Genomic DNA, 25,661 nt, shown 5'->3' with positions numbered 1-25,661 from the left:
AGAGGTAGCTTGGTGGAGAAGACATCTGAGCCAGCCTGAAAGATGGAAAAAGTGGCTTCAATGTCGCCCTTCCCCCAGGTCAGCAGCTGGAGCCCAGCCCGGCGGGTCGGTTCCTCTGCCGGCTCCGATCCCTTTTCGACCCATTCATCCATGCCAGGACCGGGGGCGGGCGGGCAGACAATCACACACTGTTTTATCAGAGGCATCGGCTCCAAGCTCGAGCCTGGCGCCCGCAAAGCCCAGCCGCCGGGGAATGAATCTCTCTCGGGGGCTCCTTCGGGACGTGGGTTTCAGGGCCTCTCAAGTCTAAACAGGGTATCGGGCTGCAAGGCTGGACGTGCTTTCGGACAGGCGAGACGCTGAAAGCGCGCTGGGAGGCTCTGCCACCGCCAAGTCAGGGAGGGTCCGGGGGTTGCAGGCTGGACTGATCCCTCCGGATCGCCGCGCGCCGCCCAGGTCCTACAACTCCCAGAAAGCTCCGCGGCCTCCTTCCGTCACATCCTGGAAGAGAGGCGGGGGTGGGTCTCAACCGAACTACCTTCCAACCACAGAAAGGACGCGGCCGACGACACCACCGGAAGTTCCCGGAAGTAGGCCCAGAGACTGGCTTGAGCTTCCGCGTCGATCGCGCGCCTTCCTGCAGCCAAGATGGCGGCGGAGCATCCCGAGGCTCCCAAAGGAGAATTACAACTGCCCCCGCCACCACCCCCAGGGCATTATGGAGCCTGGGCTGCCCAGGAGCTTCAAGCCAAACTGGCAGAGATCGGAGCTCCGATCCAGGGTGAGGAGCCAGGGAGGGCAAGAGGGGGCTGCGTGGGCCTCGGAGAAGTGGAACCTGGTTACTCGGAAGACTCAGGGGGCGGACGGGGGTCGGAGACAAGCCGCTAGGACCCGACCTGGCCAGTTCCCTTGCCCAGGCCGGACCTGACTTACTGTTTCCGTGCTTCACCCCACAGGGAGTCGCGAGGAGCTGGTCGAGCGTCTGCAGACCTACACCCGCCAGGTTAGTGTTGGCGGGGGTTTTTAGGATAGGCCAAACTTCAAAACCCTTCCCGATTGGGTTTGCAGTCTTCTGCACAGCAAGCGGGGGGCTTGACCTTTTTGTCAGTTCTTGCCGTGGTCTGCTGTGTTGTAGTCGCTTCTGTTCATACTGGTTCTTTCGATTGCCAGCCTAAACTCTGTCAGACCGGTTTGGGATACATTTTTGTTAAATGAATGGGAGAGAAGGCCGATCAGCCCCTCTCGGACTTACCTAGAGCCCTCCTTTCTCTTGCAGACAGGCATCGTGCTTAATCGACCGGTTTTGAGAGGGGAGGATGGGGACAAAGCTGCGCCCCCTCCCATGTCAGCACAGGTAAGGAGTTTGTTCCGTTTTATTGGATCCTGTCTGTTCTGGGTGGCCCACTCGCCCATGCATTGTACTGGAGATGCAGCTGGCAGATGGGGTGGTGTGGGGAAGTAGGCCTGTGAGACATTTCTGTCGTGGTGCCTATATTTGTCTGTCTCTTTCACCAATGTCTGCTCCTCCAAATTCAAGATTCAACTTGATATATCTGGAAGTCTGACTTGATGTTCCCGCACTTGGAAGTAATCACATTCTCTGCTCCCCAGGCATAACTTTCAATGTTGTTCAGTGAGACATTGAGGGAGCATGTTCTGATTTGATTATTTGCCTCCTGCATTTAGTTAACTCAGTGTAGTTTGCAATAGCCTAGTATATTGGTTCCTATTTAATTAAGTTCCTTCTGAATGTAGGATTTTTATTCTCTGATATAGTGGCTTTGACCTGGGTTCTATTGGCCTATGTGTATGTGAGGGGGTGGGGTAAGGAGTCCCTAGATATTTTTTGGAGGTTTCAAGCCTTCTGAAATAGAGTGCAAAATATATGTTCGTGATACTTTTCAATAGACCAATAGCTTTTTTAAAAAAAAATTTATTTATCTGAGAGACAAAGAGGCAGAGGTAGAGAGAGAATGAGAGAATGGGTGTGCCAGGGCCTCCAGCCACTGCAAATGAACTAGAAGCATGTACTACCTTGTGCATCTGTCTTATATGAATATTGGAGAATCAAACCTGGGTCCTTTGGCTTTGCAGGCAAGTGCCTTAACCGCTAAGCCATTTCTCCAGTGCAATAGCTTGTTTTTTGGTTATTACTCCAAAGTTATTCTTTTTTTTTTAAATTTTTATTAGCATTGTCCATGATTATAAAAAAAAAATCCCATGTTAATTCCCTCCCTTCCAAAGTTATTCTTTTTTCATACATATATACATACATACATATATATATATATATATATATACACACACACACACACACACACACGCATACACACACGTATGTATGTATGTATGTATATGTGTTTGTTTATTTGAGGGAGAGTGAGTGAGTATGGGTGTCCCAGGGCCTCTTGCCACTGTAGATTAACTCCAGATGCATGTATCACTTTGTGCCTCTGGCTTTACATGGGTACCTGCCGAGCCATTGCTCTAGCCCAGCATTTTTCTTTTCTTTTTCTTTTTATTTATGTGCAAGCACAGGGAGAGAATGGGTGCACCAGGGCCTTTTGCCACTGCCAACAAACCCCAGAAGCGTGTGCCACTTTGTGCATCTAGCTTTGTGTGAGTACTGGGAAATTGAACCCAGGCCACTAGGCTTTACAAGCAAGTGCCACCTCTCCAGCCCCCAATCTTTTTCTGTTTTTGTTTTGTTTTGTTTTTTGGCTTTTCAAGATAGGGTCTTGCTGTAGCCTAGGCTGACCTGGAATTAATTATGTGGTTACAGGGTGGCCTTAAACTCATGGTGATCCTCCTACCTCTGCCTCCAGAGTGCTGGTATTAAAGGCATATGCTACCACGCCTGGCCTTTTTTTTTTTTCCTTCTTTTAATATTTATTTATTTGTAAGCATGGAGATAGGAAAGAGACAGAGAGAATGGGTGTAACAGGGCCTCTAGCCACTGCAAACGAATTCCAGATGCATGTGCAACTTTGTACATCTGGCTTTACATGGGTATTGGGGAATTGAACTCAGGTCCTTAGGTTTTGCAGGCAAGCACCTTAACCACTGAGCCATCTCTCCAGCCTATTCTTGGAGTTAAAAAATATATATTTATTGGGCTGGGAAAATGGCTTAGCGGTTAAGGTGTTTGCCTGCAAAGCCTAAGGACCTCAGTTCGATTCCGCAGGATCCACGTAAACCAGATGCACAAGGGGGTGCATGTGTATGGAGTTCGTTTGCAGTGGCTGGAGGTCCTGGTGTGCCCACTCTGTCTTTTTCTCTCTGTGTCTTCCTCTCTCTCTCTCAAATAAAGAGAGTGGGTGTGTCAGGGCCACCTTGTGCCATCTGGCTTATATGGGTCCTGGGGAATTGCACTTGGGCCTTAGGCTTTGCAGGGAAGTGTCTTAACTGTTAAGCCATTTCTCCAGCCCATTTTTTTTGGGGGGGGGGTTGTTTCAGGTAGGGTCTTGCTCTACCTCAGGGTGGCCTTGAACTTAGGGAGATTCATCTACCTTTGCCTCCCAAGTGCTGGGTTAAAGGCATGTGCTATCATGCACAGCTTTTTTTTCCTTTATACTACTACAGAGCATTCTTTACGGAGTCCTGTATCAATTGACTTTGAATCTTGGCACCTGACTCTTGTTGAATGCCCAACAGATGTTTGTAGAATGGATGCTGCCTAATTTATAGTCATTTTTTTTCCCCTACAGCTCTCTGGGATTCCCATGCCACCGCCACCTATGGGACTGCCCCCTTTGCAACCTCCACCACCACCACCACCACCTCCCCCAGGTCTTGGCCTTGGCTTTCCCATGGCTCACCCACCAAATTTGGGGCCCCCGCCTCCTCTTCGTGTGGGTGAGCCAGTGGCACTGTCAGAGGAGGAACGGCTGAAGCTGGCACAGCAGCAGGCAGCTTTGCTAATGCAGCAAGAGGAGCGTGCCAAACAGGTAGGACAAGTTGGAAGTCTGCACCTAGAACTCATTAGGTCCTTGCAGGGGAGTGGAGTCTCAGAAGCTAGGCCCTGGAGCCAAGGCTTTTTGAGAAAATCTTGACCAAAGATTAGAACATAGGTCCTAGGCTAGAACAGTTGTGGCAGATTGGCCTGGGCCATACTGGTGCTGGTATGAGCATCTTTCCTTTTTTAAGCAGGGAGATCATTCATTGAAGGAACATGAGCTCTTGGAGCAGCAGAAGCGGGTAATAACCCTCTCTCCCTAACCTTTGACCTCATGGTCCAGTTCATAAGATGTCACTTAACACTTAGTGTTCAAATCAAAATGTTCCTTTCAACTTTTTTTTTGAAGCTGCTTTATTCCCAATTAAGTGCTGGCATCTTTCAAGTTCATTTTTTTTTTTCACACAGTCCAGGGGTTAGCAGATTACATAAAACCTGCTTTTATGTAACTAAAAATGATTTTTGTGTTTTTAAAAGGTTGTAACACACAAACAAAAAAAAATATATATCTCTTCAAACCAAGCCGGGTGTGGTAGTGCATGCCTTTAATCCCAGCACTGGGAGGCAGAGGTAGGAGGATCGCTGTGAGTTCAAGGCCACCCTGAGACTATGTAGTGAATTTCAGGTCAGCCTGAGCTAGAGTGAGACCCTACCTTGAAAAACAAAAGAAAACAAAACAAAAAAAAGTCTTTAAACCAAGAATCTGTAGCAAAGTCCCTGTAAGCATCGTCCATAAAACTTAACATATTTACTCTTAGCCCATTACAGAAAAGATTTTCTTACTCCTGCCAGTCTTACATTATAACATTCTGGGTGCCTTGAGAGAACACTAAGGTAATTAGAAATTTTTATTGGATTTAGAGTAAATATGAGTACAGGTTTGGGAATGGTGGAAAATATGTATTGTTTTATAGTTCACTGTAGCAGTTTTACCCAGTTGGTTACTCGAGAGTATTAGAAAATAAGCACTAGGGGCAACAGGTACAGAAATATGTGTGAAATACAGCTTGGCCTAAATTGTGACAAATTTTAAGGAGTAGCTGTAAGAAAATAATCCATAATAGTTCTTTCTAAATATCTTTTGGAGAAGAAAACTCACTGAAAAAAGTAGAAGGTAGTATTAGCTAGGCAGTAAATTTTCTTGTAGGAATCAGAAGTTTCTTGGGGATTTTTTTAAAAAGTTATTTCCAGGGATTTTCTGTTGTGATGAGAGGGCTTTATTTTGATTAGTAACCTGGAGGTGTTACTAATCAAAGTGTTTGAGCCTATTACCTGGTTGAATGCATATGCCGGGGGTGGGGGAGTGTATCAAACCCTTTTTTAAGCTGGGTCTTTGTTCCTGCTTCCCTCCTGTAGGCAGCTGTGTTACTGGAGCAGGAACGACAGCAGGAGATTGCCAAGATGGGCACACCAGTCCCTCGGCCCCCACAAGACATGGGTCAGATTGGTGTTCGTACTCCTTTGGGTCCTCGAGGTAAGTTAGACCCTAGAGTGGAAAGGAAGAGCAACAACGGTGCTTTCAAAAGTTTTAAAAGTTTATTTATTTATTTGAGGGGGCGTTAGATAGAGAGAATGAGTGTGCCAGGCCTGTAGCCGCTGTAAATGAACTCCAGGTACATGTGCCACCTTGTGCATCTGCCTTGTGTGGGTACTGGGGAATCAAACCTGGGTCCTTAGGTTTCACAGGCCAGTGCCTTAACAACTAAGCCATCTCTCCTGCCCTTTATTTTTTTTTTCAATAATTAATTTATTTATTAGAGAGAGTCGGGGGAAGAGGCAGATAGGGAGAAAAAGATAATGGGCATGTCAGGCCTTTAGCCACTGTAAATGAACTCCAGACGCATGTGTCCCCTTGTACATCTGACTTACGTGGGTCTTGGGGAATCGAACTGGGGTCCCTAGGCACTGCAGGCAAATGCCTTAACCGCTAAGCCATTTCCCCGTCCCCCTTTTTTTTAATGCATGATGATGTATACCTATAATTCCACCACAGAAAGATTAGGAGTTCATGTCATTTTAGGCTATACAGAAAGTTCAAGGCAGGCCTGGACTACTTGAGGCCTTGTCTTAAAAAACCTAAAACCAATACAAAAGATCTGTTATTTTCCTCATGCTGACGATTGAAGAGCCGTGAATATGCTAGCCATGTGTTCTATCATTCAGCTAATAGTGCTGTTGCCCTCCTTCCCCAGACCTTCAGAAAGTACTGATGTGGCCCAAGGTATCTTAATACTCTGCATCTAAACATTCAATGAACTGAGTTGGAGGAAAATATATATATATATGCATATATTTTAGTTTTTCAAGGTAAGGTCTGTTGTAGCCCAGGCTGACCTAGAATTCACTAGATATAGTCTCAGTCTGGACTCAAACTCATAGCAATCCTCCTACCTTAGCCTCCCAAGTGCTGGGTTAAAAAGCTGCCTGGGGGCTGAAGAGATGGCTTAGCAGTTAAGGCGTTTGCCTGCAAAGCCCAAGGATCTCGGTTCAACTCTCCAGGACCCACGTAAGCTAGATAGATACACAAGGTGGCACATGTGTCTGGAGTTCGTCTGCAGTGGCTGGAGGTCCTGGTGCACACATTCTTTCTCTCATAAATAAATTTTTTTAAAAAGCTGCCTGGCTTAGAAAAATTGTTTTTTGTTCTTTTTTTTTGAGGTAGGGTCTCACTCTATCCCAAGCTGACATGGAATTCACTATGTAGTGTTAGGGTGGTCTTGAGCTCATGGTGATCCTCCTGCCTCTGCCTCTTGAGTACTGAGATCAGAGGTGTGCAATATCATACCTGTCGGAAATTTTTTACTTTTTTTGGTTTTTCAAGGTATGGTCTTGCTCTAACTCAGGCTGACCTGAAATTTACTATGTAGTCTCAAGGTGGTCTCGAACTCACCGTGATCCTCCTCCCTTAGCCTCTTGAGTCCTGGGATTAAAGGTATGTACCAAGATGCCTGTCTGGAAATACATATATTTTTAAAAAATTTTATTTATTTATTTGCAAGCAGGGAGAAAGAGAGGAGAGACAGAGACAGAGGGAATGGGCATCCAGGGCCTGTAGCCACTGGAAATGAACTCCAGATGTATGTGCCCCCTGTACATCTGGCTTACGTGGGTCCTGGGGAATTGAGCCTGGGTCCTTTGGCTTTGCAGGCAAGTGCCTTAACTGCTAAGCCATTTCTCAAGTCTAGAGATTTTTTTTATGATTTTTTTTTAATTTTGCTTAATTATTTGACAGAGATAGAGCAAGGAAGGCAGAGAGATGGGGGGCAGATAGGGAGAAGAGAAAAAGAGAGAATGTGCATGCCATGACCTCCAGCCACTACCAACAAACTTCAGAAGCATGTACCACCTTGTGTATCTGGCTTACGTAGGTCCTGGTGAATTGAACCTGGGTCCTTGGGTTTCACAGACAAGCACCTTTACCGCTAAGCCATTTCTCTATCGGCTGGAAATGTTTTTAAAAAGCATTTAATCTGGTCAGGAATGGTGGTTTATGGCTGTAATCCTAGCACTTGGGAGGGGAGGTAGAAAGATTGCTGAGTTTGAAGGTACCTGGGATATAGAATGAGTTCCAGGTCAGTCTGAGCTATAGTGAGACCCTAACTCAAAAAATAAAAACAGAGCCAGGCATGATGGCGCAAGCCATTAATCCCAGTACTTGGGAGGCAGAGGTAGGAGGATCACCATGAGTTCAAGGCCACCCTGAGACTACATAGTGAATTTCAGGTCAGCTTAAACTAGAGTGAAATCCTACCTCAAACCAAACCAAAACAAAATCAATATTGTATTTTTTTTCTTCATTATTTATTTATTTGAGAGCGACAGACACAGAGAGAAAGACAGATAGAGGGAGAGAGAGAGAGAATGGGCGCGCCAGGGCTTCCAGCCTCTGCAAACGAACTCCAGACGTGTGCGCCCCCTTGTGCATCTGGCTAACGTGGGACCTGGGGAACCGAGCCTCGAACCGGGGTCCTTAGGCTTCACAGGCAAGCGCTTAACCGCTAAGCCATCTCTCCAGCCCTTTTTTCTTAATTTTTATTAACATCTTCCATGATTATAAAAGCTATCCCATGGTAATACCCTCCCTCTCCCCACTTTGTCCTTTGAAATTCCATTCTCCATCATATGCCCTCCCCATCTCAGTCTGTCATGAAACATTTTATTTTAACATCTTTTTTTTTCATTCCCTGACAATACAACAGAACAACTATTTACATAGCATTTATGTTGTATGTATTATAAATAATTAGAGATGACTTAAAAATATACAGAAGGCCAGGTGTGGTAGTGCATGCCTTTAATCCCAGCACTCGGGAGGCAGAGGTGGGGGAATCGCTGTGAGTTCAAGGCCAGCCTGGGACTACAGAGTGAATTCCAGGTCAGCTTGGATTAGAGTGAGACCCTACCTCAAAAAAAAAAAAAAACCTCAAAAGTATGCATACATATATACAGAAGGCTATCTATCTATTTCTGTACAAAGTTTATTTGCAGTGGCTAGAGGTCCTGGTGCACCCATTATTCCTCTCTCTCTGCTGGGCATGGTGGTGCACGCCTTTAATCCCAGTACTTGGGAGGCTGAGGTAGGAGGATTGCTGTGAGTTCAAGGCCAGCCTGAGACTACATAGTGAATTCCAGGTCAGCCTGGCTAGAGCAAGACCGTACCTCAAAAAACCAAACAAAAGGGCTGGAGAGATGGCTTAGCGGTTAAGCGCTTGCCTCTGAAGCCTAAGGACCCGGTTCGAGGCTCCATTCCCCAGGACCCACGTTAGCCAGATGCACAGGGGGGCACACACATCTGGAATTCGTCTGCAGTGGCTGGAAGCCCTGGCGCGGCCATTCTCTCTCTCTCTCCCTCTATCTGTCTTTCTCTCTGTGTCTGTCACTCTCAAATAAATAAATAAAAATAAAAAAATAAAAAAAACCAAAAAACCAAACAAAAATTAATTAAATAAATAACAAAGGGGAAAAAGAAAACTAAAGGAGCAGGGCTGGGAAGGTTCAGTGGTTAAAGGCCCTTGCTTGCAAAGTCTGTCGACCCATCTTCAATTCCTAAATTCCCCACATAAGCTGGGTGAAAAAAGAAGTGGCACAAGCATCTGGTATTCATTTGCAGTGACGAGAGTCCCTGGTGTACACACATGCATGCACACACACATGCAACTAAATAATACAAAGGAGGGCTAGGGAGATGACTCATCGATTAAAAGTGCTTGATTACAAAACCTGGCTCAGGTTTGATTTCCCAGCACCCACATAAAGGAAGACCTAAAGGCAGACTCAAAAAGGCACACATGCCTTTATCCTAGCACTCAGGCAGAGGTAGAAGGATCACTGGGAGTTCAAGGCCAGCCTGAGACTACATAGTGAATTCCAGGTTAGTCTGGGCTACAGTGAGACCCTACCTTGAAAAACCAAAAATTAAAAAAACAATGGTACAAACATCTGATGTTCATTTTTGATGGCAAGAGACTCTGCCATGCCCATACATATATGCATGTACACATAAGTAAGTATAAATAATAATAGGAGGCTGGAGAGATGGCTTAGTGGTTAAGGCATTTTGCTGCAAAGCCAACGGACCCAGGTTTGTTCCTCAGGACCCACGTAAGCCAGATGCAGAAGGTGGCACATATGTGTGGAGATTGTTTGCTGTGGTTGGAGGTTCTGGCACATCCATTCTTTCTCTCTGCTTCACTCTCACAAACAAATAAATTGAAATTAAAAAAATAATAATAGTAGAGCTAGGGGGATGGTTCAGTGTTTATAGGCCCTTGTTTGCAAAGCCTACTGGTCTGGGTTTAATTCCCCATTATGGACATGAAGCCAGATGCACAAAGTGGCACATGTGTTTGGAGTTTGTTTGCAGTGGCTAGAGACCCTAGTGTGTCCATTTTCTTTTTCTCTCTCAAATTAATACTAAAATAATAATAGTTGGCTCATCAGCTAAAGCTGGTTGCTTTCAAAGCCTGCTGGCTTGGGTTTGATTTCTCAGCACCTATGTAAATGCAAATGCAAAAAATGGTGCAAACATCCAACAATTGTTTGCAGTGGCAAGAGACCCTGGTTCCCCTCCTCCCATACATAAATAAAAAAGAAACAAGGGAGTGCTGAAAGGATAGCTCTATGAATAAGGGTACTTAAAAATTATTTTTGTTTATTTTTATTTGGGAGTGATAAAGACACACACACACACAGAGAGAGAGAGAGAATATGGGCGCGCCAGGGCCTCCAGCCACTGGAAATGAACTTCAGATGCATGCCTCCCCTTGTGTATCTGGTTTACATGAGTACTGGGGAATTGAGCCTTGAACAGGGGTCCTTAGGCTTCACAGGCAAGTACTTAACCTCTAAGCCATTTCTCTAGCCCCAATAAGGGCACTTTTTGACTGAACATGAGGGCCTGAGGGAACCTGGGACCTCTTGAGTTTCATTTCTCAGTACCCACATAAACATCTGAGTATTGCAGTGCCTGTCTTTAACCTCAGTGCTGTGGGGAGCAGAGACCAGAGGATCACTGAGGCTTGGGAAAATGGCAAGCTTTAGAATCAGCAATAGATTATTCTGTGAAGGAAACATGCAGATGAGTGATGGAAGTAGAAGACACTGGATGTTCTTTGGCCACTACACACATGCACATGTAAAAGAAAATTATAGGGCTAGAGAGCTGGCTTTGCGGCCTGTGAAGCCTAAGGACCCCAGTTTGAGGTTCAATTCCCCAGGACCCACGTTAGCCACATGCACAAGGGGGCGCATACATCCGAAGTTCGTCTGCAGTGGCTGGAGGCCCTGGCGTGCCCATTCTCTCTCTCTCTTTATCTGCCTCTTTCTGTCTGTTACTCTCAAATAAATAAATAAAAGTAAAAATAATTTTAAAAAGAAATTATAAAAATATTCAAATATAAAAACTTTTTATAACCACATGCACTTAATGTAACAAAAATGTTCCTAGCACCCCAAAGTACTCATTTTTACCAACTTCTGTCGTGCAAGGTACACACACTATAATTTTTTTTTTTAAAAAAAGGGAATATGGTTATGCCAGGCCCTCTTGCCACTGGAAATGAACTCCAGATGCATGTACTACAATGTGCATCTGGCTGTACATGTGCACTGGAGAATCAAACCCAGGCTGTCAGGCTTTGCAAGCAAGTACCTTTAACTTTAATGCTTTAACTTTAATCTTTCCAGCCACTATCACCATGATTTTTATGAAGGGAACTTTTTATTTATTTTTTATTTTTTTCTCAATTTTTATTAACATTTTCCATGATTATAAAAAGTATCCATTGGTAATACCCTCCCCCCCACACTTTCCCCTTTGAAATTCTATTCTCCATCATATCCCCTCCCCATCTCAGTCAGTCTCTCTTTTATTTTGATGTCATTGTCTTTTCCTCCTCTTATGATGGCCTTGTGTAGGTAGTGTCAGGCACTATGAGGTCATGGATATGTAGGGGACACACGTGTCTGGAGTTTGTTTGCAGTGGCTGGAAGTCCTAGCGTGTCCATTCTCTCTCTCTCTCTGCCTCTTCCTCTCTTCTATTACTCTCAAATAAATAAAAATGAACAAAAAAATTTAATAAAGAGTCTTCTGACCTTGGACTTGTTTTTGCCTTCTCACAGTAGCTGCTCCAGTAGGCCCAGTGGGTCCAGTGGGCCCCACTCCCACTGTTTTGCCCATGGGGGCCCCAGTTCCTCGGCCTCGTGGTCCTCCACCACCTCCTGGCGATGAGAACAGAGAGGTGAGACTGCTGATTTCTTCCTAGGGACAGAAACATGGTAGTTAGGAAAGTGATCATTTTGGGATTTTGGAAGACTTGGTGAGGTTTATGTTGGATTTAAAATCTTGTGTACAGGGCTGGAGAGATGGCTTAGTGTTTAAGGCACTTGCCTGTGAAGCCTAAGGACCCAGGTTCAATTCTCCAGGTCCCATGTAAGCCAGATGCACAAGGTGGCGCATGTATCTGGAGTTCGTTTGCAGTGGTCAGAGGCCCTGGCATGCCCATTCTCTTTCTTTGTCTCTAATAAATAAATAAAAATAAATTAAAAAACAGTAAGCACTTAAAAGAAAATCTTATGTACAGATCGGAGTCCTACTTGTTTAAGGTAGGGCAAAGGGATCTAGGAGACATTTCAGGAAGAATTCTCAGGTTCTCTTTGTTGCTTCCTGTATGTCTACTGTGCATCACCTGGCTAGCAATCTTTCTAGTACAAGATGTGGAAGGTGGAGGAGGAAGGGCACTGGGATTTGACCCTTCTGACTGGGTTGTCTCTGGCAGATGGATGATCCCTCTGTGGGCCCCAAGATTCCCCAGGCTTTGGAAAAGATTCTGCAGCTGAAGGAGAGCCGCCAGGAAGAGATGAACTCTCAGCAAGGTGTGTGGTGGTGCATTCCAAAGCTGTAGTGCAGAACTCAGGAGGCTGAGACCTCTTACCCCTCTGGCCTGTCTCTAAGAGGGGTTTAGAGAGTAGCTGCTCCTAAAGTGATTGTGAAGTTACTGTGATCAGGGCAGCGACACTATGAGACTTCATTGCTACCTTTCTCCCTGACAGAGGAAGAGGAAATGGAAACAGATACTCGCTCATCCCTGGGCCATTCAGCATCAGAGACTGAGGAAGATGCAGTGTCCATATCCAAAAAAGAGGTTGGTCTGGAGACGGGCTTGGGGGCTGAAGTAAACTGACTATGAATGTTGAGTAAGTAGTCACATACTCTTATTTTGTGCTGATGTCTGGCCAAAGAATCTTGTAGATATTTTTTATGTAATTGTCATAAATCCCTTGAAGTTCTGAAAAAAGCTGAAGGTCTGGAAGGTGTAGTAACTTACCCAAAGGCAGACGACTTTGGCACAACTGAGTATTGAACTGTTGTTTGGGGTGAAGCAGGCACGGAGCTCAGATTCTCTGACCCTGATGGTTTTCCTGTCCTCACAGAAAAACCGGAAGCGTCGGAACCGAAAGAAGAAGAAAAAGCCCCAGCGGGTGCGGGCAGCATCTTCCGAAAGCTCTGGGGATCGAGAGAAAGACTCTACCCGGTCCCGGGGCTCTGACTCCCCTGCTGCTGATGTCGAGATTGAATATGTGACTGAAGAGCCTGAAATCTACGAGCCCAACTTCATCTTCTTCAAGAGGATTTTTGAGGCTTTCAAGGTAGGACTGGTGTGCTCTGGGGGGCCAAGTTCTACAAGGAAGCACAGGATGAGCTGAGTGAGATAGGATCAAAGGAAGCACTGCTTCAGTAGGAGGCAGGAGTATGTGTGGGAAGGTCTGCAGTTTCCAATCTGGTCTGTCTCCTCAGCTTACTGATGATGTGAAGAAGGAGAAAGAAAAGGAGCCAGAGAAACTTGACAAGATGGAGAACTCTGCAGTCCCTAAGAAGAAGGGCTTTGAGGAAGAGCACAAGGACAGTGATGATGACAGCAGTGATGATGAACAGGTTAGACTTACCTCTTCACAGCTGGAAAGTAGGATGCTGGGAACAGGTGGTCAAGATGTTTTCTTAGGGACCATGATGAAGTCTTTTTTTTTTTTTATGATCAAGTCTTATAAGGCTATTGTGGCTTGAATTTTGACGTGGGCTGGGCAGTTTGATTCTCACCTGAGTCCCACCAAAGAGGTAATGCTTCTATCTTAGGAAAAGAAACCAGAAGCCCCTAAATTGTCCAAGAAGAAGTTGCGCCGAATGAATCGCTTTACTGTAGCAGAGCTAAAGCAGGTAAGAGTGGAGATGACCCAGCAGGTACTGGAGCTTAGTTGAGAGACCCAGTGATATGCACTCAGCCCCACACACGGGTTTGCTTTGGAGGTCCTGCAAGGAGGGCTTTGGAGAATGCATGAATATGGTCCTTTCAAAAAGAGAGGTGTGCTGGGTGTGGTGGCGCATGCCTTTAATCAGCATTTGGGAGGCAGAGGTAGGAGGATTGCCATGAGTTTGAGACCACCCTGAGACTCCATAGTGAATTCCAGGTTAGCCTGTGCTAGAGTGAGACCCTATCTCGAAAAAACAAAAAAAAAAAAGAGAGAGAGAGAGAGAGAGAGAGAGAGAGAGATAGGTATTAGCTGGGCATGGTGCACGTTTTTAATCCCGGCACTCTGGAGGCAGAGGTAGGAGGATCGCTGTGAGTTTGAGGCCACCCTGAGATTACATCGCGAATTCCAGGTCAGCCTGAGCTAGAGTGAGACCCTACTTTGAAACCAAAACAAAATAAAAAGAGAGGTATTGCTGAGCATGGTGGCACAGGCCTTTAACCCCAGCACATGGGAGGCAGAGGTAGGAGGATTTCTGGGAGTTTGAGGCCAGTCTGGGACTATAGAATAAGTGCCAAGTTGGCCTGGGCTAAAGCAAGACCCTACCTTGAAAAACCAGAGGGGGGTGGGGAGTGAGGGTGAGAGAGGGGGAGGGGGGGAAGAGAGAGAGAGAAAGAAGAGCTTTAGAAATGAGGTGGTGGGATAGGCTTTCTAGAGACTTATGACAGTGTTTTCCAGCTGGTGGCTCGGCCTGATGTTGTGGAGATGCATGATGTGACAGCGCAGGATCCTAAGCTCTTGGTTCATCTCAAGGCCACCCGGAATTCTGTCCCTGTGCCACGCCACTGGTGTTTTAAGCGCAAGTACCTACAGGGCAAACGGGGCATTGAGAAGCCCCCCTTTGAGCTGCCAGATTTTATCAAACGCACAGGCATCCAGGAGATGCGTGAAGCGCTTCAGGAGAAGGTGAGGCTTGGCTAGAGCACAAATTTTGAGTTTGGACATCCACACCCTTAATAGCAGCCTGCTTGAGAACTGGACTTGGTTTCCCTAAATCCACTATCACTAGTCTAATTATTCTCAGCTTAGATGTTGGCAGTGGAGAGGGACACAGGAAAGGTAGACCTTAACTCTGTGTTCAGAGTGTTGCTCCTGCCCTATTTTGAGACCTCTGGTCTCAAATAGAAACTTTTCCTCTTTCCCTTCCCTGGCCTCTGCTTTTACCTGGGGACATTCCCTGATGTATATGTGACTAGAGACTCAAATAATGGTTATCTAACTTAAGTCTAAAGGGGTGTGTGTGTATCTGGGTATGCCAAGGGTTAGAGTTAGAATGGGCACACTAGGTCCTCTAGCAACTGCAAACAAACTCCAGGTGCATGTGCTACCATGTGCATCTAGGTTAGATGGGTTCTAGGGAATTGAACCTGGGCACTTAGGCTTCACAGGCAAGTGCCTTAACCAGTTAGCTAGGCTTGCTCTTTTGCTGAGCTCCTACTCCCAGCTCATTGGATTATGAACTTTTCAGGGGTCTGAACAGGATGGATTTTAATAAGTTTCAAAGTGAGATAAATGAAATTTCCCTTAAGCAGGAGCCAGATCCTCTATTAAAAGAATGGTTAATGTCAGCCAGTTGTGTCTTTTGCCATTTCCCACAGGAAGAACAGAAGACCATGAAGTCAAAAATGCGAGAGAAGGTTCGGCCCAAGATGGGGAAGATTGACATTGACTATCAAAAACTGCATGACGCCTTCTTTAAGTGGCAGACAAAACCAAAGCTGACTATCCACGGGGACCTGTACTATGAGGTTCGGGAAAGGGGCTGGGAGGGGTAAGGCTAAGTCTTCGGTTGGTGACTGTGATTAGAGGGGCTTTCAAAGCTGATAGAGCATCGCTCAGCCTTAGAATTGCCCATTCCTGCTCTTGAGTGAGATGGAGCCTGACCTTTCAAAACATGTTCCTTTTTTTAGAGGAGATGCAGACCTGAAGAGGTAATACTTTGTGGCCAGTGGTTTAGTGACAAGATGGCCAAGTGCCATCTTTTCTTCTGAAAAGAAGCATTTAATGTTGGGAGTGGGAGAAGAGTTGTTATTTTTTTCTGATCCCATGACAGCAAGAGATGTTTGAGGTGGAAGGTGTTGGCAGTCTTCCTGTCCAGTGCCCTCATTGCACAGGCACTGCTGCAGTCAGCCCTAGTCTCATAGGGGTTTGGTAGCAGCAGAGTCTGGCCTTCTTCCTTCCCCTAATCTGAGTGGCAGCCAGGTAGTCCTCATGGGACTTTGTATCTTCTGGGGATTAGGATTTTTCAACTCTGTTCTCCTGTTCCTCATGACACTGAGATCTTAGTGTGTGTTTGGGTCCCCAATAGAGCATGCTGTGCTTTTTTCTTAGGGGAAGGAGTTTGAGACACGGCTGAAGGAGAAGAAGCCTGGAGATCTGTCTGATGAACTGAGGATTTCCTTGGGGATGCCAGTTGGACCAGTACGTGTTGGCTAGGTGGTTAGAATAGAATGGGTGGCTGGGAAAACTGGGAGAAGGTGGCAATGGGGGCAGAAGCAAGACACAAGATGGATAGGTGGGTCACATCATATCATATCCTCTTCTCTTTTCCCTGCAGAATGCCCACAAGGTCCCTCCCCCATGGCTGATTGCCATGCAGAGATATGGCCCACCCCCATCCTACCCCAACCTGAAAATCCCTGGGCTGAACTCGCCTATCCCAGAGGTGAGTGTGTGTGTGTGTGTGTGTGTGTGTGTGTGTGTATACACACATACATATATATGTATGTATGTATGTGTATGTGTGTGTATATATATATATATATACATATATATATATATATATTTAATTTAATTTAATTTAATTTTATTTTATTTATTTTTCAAGGTAGGGTCTCAATCCAGGCTGACATGGAATTCACTATGTAGTCTCAAGTTGGCCTCGAACTCAGAGAGATCCTTCTACTTTGGTCTCCTGAGTGCTGGGATTAAAGCGTGCACCACCACCTCCGGTGGACTCTGCTTTTTAAATAGACAGTGATTTTTGTTTTCTTCCTTTACTTCTATCCTTTTTAAATAAAAGTAATTTTTGTTTCTAAAAAACAAGGTGCAAAAAAATGGTGACCTGCCCATGGTAAAACAGTCCAAACTGACAAGTACAAAGATGAAAACAAGTTATCCACAATTTATCACTCAAAAGTAACCAAATTTAATGTTTAAATGTGTTTCCAGGTAGCTGTTTGATATATTCATAGATATGAACAATTTCATTTCAAGAATGGCTTAAAATTTATTGTTTTCAGTTCAAAGTTCAAAAAAGTATTAATAGACATCAGAAAAAAATTTATTTATTTTTTTAAATAATGATTTGTGGGCTGGAGAGATGGCTTAGTGGTTAAGCACTTGCCTGTGAAGCCTAAGGACAGCGGTTCGAGGCTCCATTCCCCAGTACCCATGTAAGCCAGATGCACACGGTGGCACATGCATCTGGAGTTCATTTGCAGTGGCTGGAGGCCCTGGTGTGCCCATTTTCTCTCTCTCTCTCTCACTTTCCCTCTTTCTTTCTGTGTCTGTCACTCTCAAGTACATAAGTAAATTTTTAAAAAATAATGATTTCTTTGTGCTTGCATGTATGTGTGTTTGCACCAGGGCCTCTTGCTGCCAGGTGCATGTGCCACTTTGTTTTGTGCAGCTTTACGTGGATGATGTAACTTGATGTAATAACTAATAGGCTTTGTAAGCAAGTGCCTTTAACCACTAAGCTATCTCTCCATACCCCAGGCAAAATTTCTATTAAGTGAGAAAGATGCTAACCAACCAGCTCTCTAAAATTAGGAAAAACTGGGAATAATAATAATAAGTTAGAGCCAGTTTTGTTGGGGAGGGGAGCATGTCTGTATGTAGGCATGCATGTGTGTACGCACACATGAGTGTGGAATCCAGAGGATAACTTGGGTTATCACCTTCAGGAACACTATCCACCTTTCTTCTGCTTGAGACATCAATCATCCTACCATAGCCTCCTGAGTGCTGAGATTAAAGGCATGCATCGCCATCCTGGGCTAGTTTTGCTCCCCCAAACCCCCTCCTCCCGGGTAGGGACTCACTCTAGCCCAGGCTGTCCTGGAATTCACTGTGTAGTTCCAGGCTGGCTTCAAATTTATCTTCTACTTCTGTCTCCCAAGTGCTGGGCTGAAAGGCATGTACCACCATGCCCTGCTTAGTTTTACTTTTTAAAAAAATTATTATTATTATTTATTTTTATTTTGGTTTTTCAAGGTAGTGTCTCATTCTAGCTCAGGCTGACTGGGAATTCACTTTGTAGCTTCAGGGTGGCCTTGAATTCTCAGAGATCCTCCTTTCCTCCCAAGTGCTGGGATTAAAAGCATACACCACCATGCCCAGTTTATTTATTTTTGAGGGTCTCATGTAGCCAAGGATGACCTTGAACTCCTGCCTCTACCTCCCAAGTGCTGGGATTACAGATGTGCTATCACACACAGCTAGTTTTGCTTTTGCTCTTTAATGCTTGACATTTAATTCTATTCTGTCGTCATAATTTCCATAGCTCCAAAATGTGGAATTCTGGACCTTAGAGCATTATTCTTCCTGAGGGCTGTTTCCTCTGGAACTTAGGAGTAGAAATGATTCATGCTTCCTTTCCTGCAGAGCTGTTCCTTTGGATACCATGCTGGTGGCTGGGGCAAACCTCCAGTAGATGAGACTGGAAAACCTCTCTATGGGGATGTGTTTGGAACCAATGCTGCTGAATTTCAGGTATGGCACAGTCTGGCAAGCTTGGTTTTACTTAGAGATAGTTGGTCTCTAGTTTTCAAGGAGATGGGCATTGCAATATTCTAGTCTCAAAAAGAGTGCTTTTTGCTAAAATGAAGTGTAGCTTTCCTCTAGACTATAAGCTGTCTTGGGTAGATACTGTGATTTCTTTGCTTTCCTATATTTTTGGCTTATAACAGCTTGCCATATAATAGGTACTTAGTAAATATTGAATAAGTGATGTCTTTCAGACCAAGACTGAAGAAGAAGAGATTGATCGGACCCCTTGGGGGGAACTGGAGCCATCTGATGAAGAGTCCTCAGAAGAAGAGGAGGAGGAGGAAAGTGATGAAGACAAGCCAGATGAGACAGGCTTTATTACACCTGCAGACAGGTGGGGAGATGGAACCTACTTCCCAGAAATGACCTGTTTTTGAGGAGTCTTCTGTTTACTACAGAGCTTATTTCTCTCTCCATAGTGGTCTTATCACTCCTGGGGGATTTTCTTCAGTGCCAGCTGGAATGGAGACCCCTGAACTCATTGAGCTGAGGAAGAAGAAGATCGAGGAGGCAATGGATGGGTGAGAGAACCAGGAGGTCAATGGTCAGGGTCTGGTGGGGTGGGGTGAGGAGGTGGGAATGACTTTCACTTTACTTTGTTCTCTAGTAAGCTGGCTTTTGCTCCTTTTTAAAAACATTACCTACCTTCCTTCCTTCCTCCCTTCCTCCCTCCCTCCCTCCCTCCCTCCCTCCCTTCCTTCCTTCCTTCCTTCCGTCTGTCCTTCTGTCCTTCCGTCCTTCCTTCCATGTTTTTTGTTGTTTTGAGTTAGGGCCTCCCTCTAGCTCAGGTTGACCTGGAATTCACTATGTCTCAGGGTGGTCTTAAACTCACTGCAACCCTCTTACCTCTGCCTCCCAAGTGCTGGGATTAAGGTTGTGCTCCACCATGCCTAGCTAAAAACATTTTCTTTTCTTTTCTTTTTTTTTTTTTTTGGTTTTTTGAGGTAGGGTCTCGCTGTGGCCCAGGCTGACCTGGAATTAACTATGTACTCTCAGGGTGGCCTCGAACTCACTGTGATCCTCCTACTTCTGCCTCCCAAGTTCTGGGATTAAAGGTGTGCACCACCACGCCCAGCATATTTTCTTTCTTAATAATTATTAAACACTAACTCTGTGCCAGTGGGTAGTCATCAGTGTAAAAAGTTGAGGTAAACAGGTCATCAGAATCCCAGGTATGGATAGGGATAATGAAGCAGAGGAAAATGGGACAAAGGCGATGGGGTGACATTTGGAAGTTTTCATTGGGGAAGTGTTTCAACTAAGAGTTAGGAAAGAGCAAGCCTCCAGTGGTCTGTAGTCAGAAGTAAGTACAAGTATGTGCAAGGACCTTGAGACAGGCTTCATATAGTCATGGATTTTAGCTCTGCTTTTAGGTACACAGACATGTAGGATTATTAAGTCTTCAAGAATTGACCCCTTTTATCATGCAATGCCTTTTTGTCCTAACTATTCATTTATTTGTATTGTCCTACCACTTACTTTTTTTTTTTTTTTTTTTTTTGAGAGAGAGAGAGAGGAAATGGACATGCCAGGGCCTTTCAGTCATTTTGAACAAACTCCAGATGTGTGCGCCCCCTTGTGCACATATGTGACATTGCACTCTTATATCATTGCAGCTGGCTATGTGGGACCTGAAGATTCAAACGGGTTCTTAGGCTTTGCAGGCAAGCGACTTAACTTAAGCCATCTCTTCAGTCCATATCTCCATATCTTTTAACTTGTTTGTTTTTTTTTTTTTTTGGATTTTTGAGGTAGGGTTTCACTCTAGCCTAGGCAGACCTGGAATTCATTATGTAATCTCAGGGTAGCCTTGAGCTCACAGCGATCCTCCTACCTGTGCCTCCAGAGTGCTGGGATTAAAGGAATGTGTGCCACCATGCCCAGCATCTTTGAGCTTTTTAAGGTGGGTCACTCTACCTCAGGCTGATCTGGAATTCACTCAGTAGTCCCTGGCTGGTCTTGAACTCACAGGGATCATCCTACCTCTGCCTCCCAAGTGCTAGAATTAAAGTCATGTGCCATCACACCCAGCTCTGTGAACCATGTTTATGTACAGTATTCTAGATCGGTAATGTGTTTTTCTCTTTTATGTTGTGCCAATATTTTCGTGCTTGCTTGCCTGGTCAGGTTGATGAGGAATCAGCTGTTATCCTCACTTATGTTCATGCCTTTGTATATTTAATATGTTGTCTTTCTCTGACTATTTTTCTGATTTTCTATCACTGGAATGAATTAAAAAAAAAAAACTTTTTAAAGAGAGAGAAAGAATGAGAATATGAATGGTCTCCTCAGGGCCTCTTGTCACTGCAAACAAACTCCAGACTTTTAAATGTCTGGTTTTATGTGGGTACTGAGGAATTGAATCTAAGCACATAGGTTTTATAAGTGCCATTAACCACTGAGCCGTTTCCCCAGCCCATGAACAGTTTTTGAGTGTGATATACCCTGGTCTGTTTTTATTAGTGCTTCATTGTTTTAGACTTGTAGAGTATCATGGACGTATAGGTTTAAATTTTCAAAAATTTATTCAAATATTTCTCCTTTTCCCTTTTTCTCTGTAGGAACTCCAATTATATATTTCCTAGGTCTCATGCAGTTTTCTAAGTGTTCACTGATGGTTTGTTAACTTTTGAGAATTTTTCTCTTACGTTAGAAAGTTTCAATTGCTATATCTTCATATTTGGTAATATTTTCCCCTTTTTTCTATTCATTTATTTTTATTGTTGTTTGTCCCCTCCCACAAGGTAATATTTCACTCTAGCCAAGGCTGACCTAGAATTCACTATGTAGTTTCAGGGTGCCCTCGAACTCACTGTGATCCTCCTACCTCTGCCTCCCAAGTGCTGAGATTAAAGGTGTGTGCTACCACGCCTGGCTATTTATTTATTTTTGAACAGAGTCTCACTATGTAGCCTAGGCTGGCCTTGAACTCATGGTCCTACTGATTCAGCTTCTCAAGTGCTTGATTGTAGGTTAGCATCACCACATGTAGCTGTGCCTGGTAGTTTCTGAATGCTAAGCTTTGTAAAATTTACTTTATTGAGCCCAGGGTATTTTTGTATTTTTATACTTTTTCAGCTTGAATTCTTTGAATCCTTGGTTTTTCAGGTCCTTAGCAGGATTCCAGTAAAGTCCTCCCCACTAGGAGACAAAACCTAGAACTCTGTATATTGTACCCAAAGTCCTATAAATTGGGAGGCTTTTCCATGTGACTAATGGGAATCAGCAGTTCCCGTCCTGACTGAGCAGTGGGCAGCGTTTATTGCTGATGACTCCAGGTGGTTCTTTCCCTGGCCTTGGTGGTATTTTCAAGTGTATAGTCTAATAACTCCTGAATACCTGAGTGTTTTGGCAGCTATCAAGTTCTGTGTCTGGCTGCCTTGGCCTCCTGTTTCGTTTCCTAAACTCACTATAAGTCTCCTGTTTTTTGGCATGGGAACTTTTAGAGCATTGAGGGTTGTATTTTTATTTTTATTTTATTTTATTTTTTTTTGGTTTTTCGGGGTAGGGTCTCACTCTGGCTCAGGCTGACCTGGAATTCACTATGTAGTCTCAGGGTGGCCTTGAACTCACGGTGATCCTCCTACCTGTGCCTCCCGAGTGCTGGGATTAAAGGCGTGCGCCACCACGCCTGGCTCTTGTATTTTTATTTTTTAAATACTTTTTAATTTTTATTTGCAAGAAAAAAAGATGTGGATATATAAAGAGAGAATGGGCATACCAGGGCTTCCAGCCACTGCAAATGAACCCCAAACACATGCACCACTTAGTACATGTGGCTTACTTGGGTACTAGGGAATTGAACCTGGATCTTTAGGCTTTGCAGGCAGGTACCTTAACCTCTAAGCTATCTTTCCAGTCCTGGTCTTGAACTCTTAATTCCTGTTCCTTTTGCCTCCACCTCTTATTTACTTCTTGTCTTGCAGGAATCACTGTCCTTTCTTTTTTTTTTCCGAGGTAGGGTTTCACTGTAGCCCAGGCTGACCTGAAATTCATTGTGTCTCAGGGTGGCCTTTAACTCATGATAATATTCCTACCTCTGCATCCCAAGTGGTGGGATTAAAGGCATGTGCCACCATGCCTGGCTTCATTTTTTTTATTCGAGTGTGTGAGAGAGAGAAAGAGAATTGGTGCATCAGGGCCTCCAGCTGTTGTAGTTGAACTCCAGATGCATGTGCAGGTGTGACATTACGTCTGGTTTATGTAGAACCTGGAGAGTCAAACATGGATCTGTAAGCGCCATAACTGTTAAGCCATCTCTCCAGCCCCTGGTTTAATTTTTTGTTCTTGTTTTGGTTTTTTTGGAGGTAGGATTTCACTCTAACCCAGGTTGGCCTCGAACTCGCAGTCCTTCTACCTCTTCCTCATGAGTGCTGGATTAAAGGCGTGTACCACTACACCAGACTTTTATTTTATTTTATTTGAGAGAGATACAGAAATAGGCAGGGGGAGAGAGAGAGAATGGGCATGCCAGGGCCTTCAGCCACTGCAAACAAACTCCAGATGCATGTGACTCCTTGTGCATCTGGCTTATGTGGGTCCTGGCGAGTCAAACCTGAGTCCTTTGGCTTTGCAGGCAAATGCCTTAACCACTAAGCCATTTCTCCAGCTCTATTTTATTTATTTTTTTGGTTCCTACTGATCTTGGAATCTCCCCAAGGATCTCAGTGGAAGCACCACCTACTTTCTTTTCTTTCTGTAGGCCTTTTTGTCCCTTACTGTGCTTCACCACATTGTCTTTTGCAGAAGTGAGACACCTCAACTGTTCACTGTGTTGCCAGAGAAGAGAACAGCCACTGTTGGAGGAGCCATGATGGGATCAACCCACATTTACGACATGTCCACGGTGAGTACTTGGAGGACACTGCCTTGTGGGGCTGAGGATAGTGCCCCTGAGAGTCTTTGGAAATGACTGGGTCTGATCTCTCTTTGAGGTTATGAGCCGGAAGGGCCCAGCCCCTGAGCTGCAAGGTGTGGAAGTGGCCCTAGCACCAGAGGAGCTGGAGCTAGACCCCATGGCCATGACCCAGAAGTATGAGGAGCATGTGCGGGAGCAGCAGGCACAAGTGGAGAAGGAAGATTTCAGCGACATGGTGGCTGAGCATGCTGCCAAACAGAAGGTAGGAGCTCTCTGGAAACCCAGGGGTCAAGATCCAGGAGTAGAGTCTGCCTTTTCCAGCAGAGCTCTGTGCTCTAGGGGCTTAAGGGACCCAGTGCCTGCTGCCTATCTTCCTTGAGTTGAAAAATAGTTGTTGGCTGCCTTCTTTAAGGACAGTGACACTGCGACATAGAGGAAAAACTCATTCAGGTGTGAGGGAGGTGGGAACAATCCATATTCACTGGTTTCTCCTCAACTTAAATGTCTATGTCAGGCCACCCCCCCACACCCTTGTTTTGGTAGTTGGAGTTGTTTTGTATTGTAATGTATTATAACATTTCTCTCTCTCTCTCTCTTCTCTCAGCAAAAGAAACGGAAAGCTCAGCCCCAGGATAGCCGCGGGGGCAGCAAGAAATACAAGGAGTTCAAATTTTAGGTCCCCCTCATTACACATCTGGCTTTTCTGTAGGCCTCTTTGTTGCAATGCCTGAGCTTCATACATGGGTCCCCAAGAGCCAGACCTGGACTTCCCTAGGCTCGTCTCATTTCATGTTATTATTTTAGACTTGTTTTGTAAATAAAGCTGTTTCCCAAGGAAAAAATGAATATATAACACTCTTGACCCTCCCTATCTCCTTTTAGCTGCTTTAGCAGAAGCATAAAACAGTGTCTGCCTATAACCACAGGCTGCCCCAGTGACCATGGGACCAGTGGTTGCAGTGCTGAAATTGCAGATAATTTACTACCCCCAAGTCTCCCTTGTGGGAAGGCTCTGGGGGAAGCACCTTTAAGGTCTGGTTTGACCTTACTACTTTGTCCTTGGGGAATAAAAATAGCCAGCTTAGCGCCTGTCTGGGCTGGGGAAGTAACAGTGGGCTGGGGAAGTAGGCCATGTCAGGCCTTCGTAATTGACCTTGTGGCAGAAATGTCTACTTACTATCTGCTAGACATCTAGATCTAAAGTTTAAATTGTTCTGTGTCCCTCTTAGCTCCTGGGATCAGGGCACACCAATAGTAGGATGTGTGTGGTTGGGGGGGATTGATTTCTCCAGATTCCCCTGGTCAGAGAAATTTCCTGACAGGCTAGACTAGGTTGAACAAATGGCATCTGCTGAGCACTGAGATGTGCCGAATGGGTGTAGGGGGGTGCAAGAGTGCTAAAGCTGAGAATGGAGGTATGGCAGCTGACTGAAATCTTGGGAGAAATAGTTTTAGAAATTGAGGGAGCAGTGAGGCACTGCAGGCTTTTATAGTGAAGGCTGGGGGAGTGTATAAAAAAGAGGAATAGGTGGACTGTGGATCTAATTTTGGCCTGAGAATTCACATTTGCTTACCACAGGTTACAATGGGGTAGGAACTTCCCAGCTCCGTGATGGTGGTGGTGGTGGTCTGGAGCTGGGTCTCTACAAACTCCCCCTTTTGTTGGCCTAGGAGAAGAAAAACCTCTGGTCCGCAGGGGACCAGGCGGGGGAGGGGGGCGAGCCGATTTCCACGGCACGCGTGGCCCTCAGCGGCGCGCCTTGAAATCCAAGGGGCCGAGCGCGCTCCCGTACAGCCCTCTCGCCCGGGACCGCGCCCCGGAAAACCCGAGTTTCCGCTGGCTGAGTTAAGGTCACCGAACGGGGAGGACAGAAGGGGCCCAGCAGGCGGTGGCCTGCGCCGAGGACTCCAGGAAGAGAGCGAGAGCGCGCAGGCCGCAGCCCCTTCCCAGAGGCACCCTTCTCCCCAGCCCCCGCCACCGGGCCGAGCGCGAGCCGGGGCTCCGCCCCCAGCCCCGGGCTGGGTGGGGCCGGGGCTCCCCGCCCCCTCTGGACACGCCCACCCAGTGCCCGGGCCGCAACAGGCTGCGGCGGGCCGGCGGGCGGGCGGGCGAGCGCGAGGATCGCGCGCCGCGAAGCCCCGCGCGTGCGTGCAGACTCGCTGGCGGCTCGCGCTCCGCCGGGCGGGCTGAGGAGACGCGCCGAGCCCCCGCCGCCGCCGCCGCCTTCGCCGCGGCGGAAGCCTGGGAGCTACTCGGCGTCGCTTCGGTCC

The 25,661-nt window shown here is 45.7% G+C and overlaps 1 protein-coding gene across 1 annotated transcript; it reads left to right on the top strand.

Annotated features, from left to right (window-relative positions):
• The first annotated feature begins 614 nt into the window (after window positions 1-614).
• Window positions 615-24,236, top strand: Sf3b2 (splicing factor 3b subunit 2). Its single transcript, XM_012948345.2, has 21 exons — window positions 615-781; window positions 957-1,003; window positions 1,277-1,354; window positions 3,708-3,947; window positions 5,312-5,429; window positions 11,576-11,694; window positions 12,232-12,328; window positions 12,506-12,597; window positions 12,887-13,102; window positions 13,251-13,388; window positions 13,587-13,667; window positions 14,438-14,665; window positions 15,358-15,507; window positions 16,091-16,180; window positions 16,317-16,424; window positions 18,368-18,475; window positions 18,724-18,866; window positions 18,952-19,053; window positions 23,279-23,378; window positions 23,467-23,652; window positions 23,995-24,236. Exons 1-21 carry the CDS (start codon window positions 649-651, stop codon window positions 24,064-24,066), a joined length of 2,646 nt encoding a protein of 881 aa, XP_012803799.1. The 5' UTR covers window positions 615-648; the 3' UTR covers window positions 24,067-24,236.
• Window positions 24,237-25,661: the final 1,425 nt, after the last annotated feature.

This window comes from Jaculus jaculus, chromosome 1 (assembly GCF_020740685.1).
Source record: "Jaculus jaculus isolate mJacJac1 chromosome 1, mJacJac1.mat.Y.cur, whole genome shotgun sequence".
NCBI lineage: Eukaryota > Metazoa > Chordata > Mammalia > Rodentia > Dipodidae > Jaculus > Jaculus jaculus.
This window is presented reverse-complemented; position numbering and strand designations above follow the sequence as displayed.

Bases quoted from the DNA above. Each gene is read 5' to 3' on its own strand.
- Sf3b2 (XM_012948345.2), top strand. From the start codon at position 649: ATGGCGGCGGAGCATCCCGAGGCTCCCAAAGGAGAATTACAACTGCCC. The intron at 16,425-18,367 runs GTGAGTGTGTGT...CCTTTCCTGCAG, and splicing joins TGAACTCGCCTATCCCAGAG to AGCTGTTCCTTTGGATACCA. The intron at 18,867-18,951 runs GTGGGGAGATGG...CTCTCTCCATAG, and splicing joins TTTATTACACCTGCAGACAG to TGGTCTTATCACTCCTGGGG.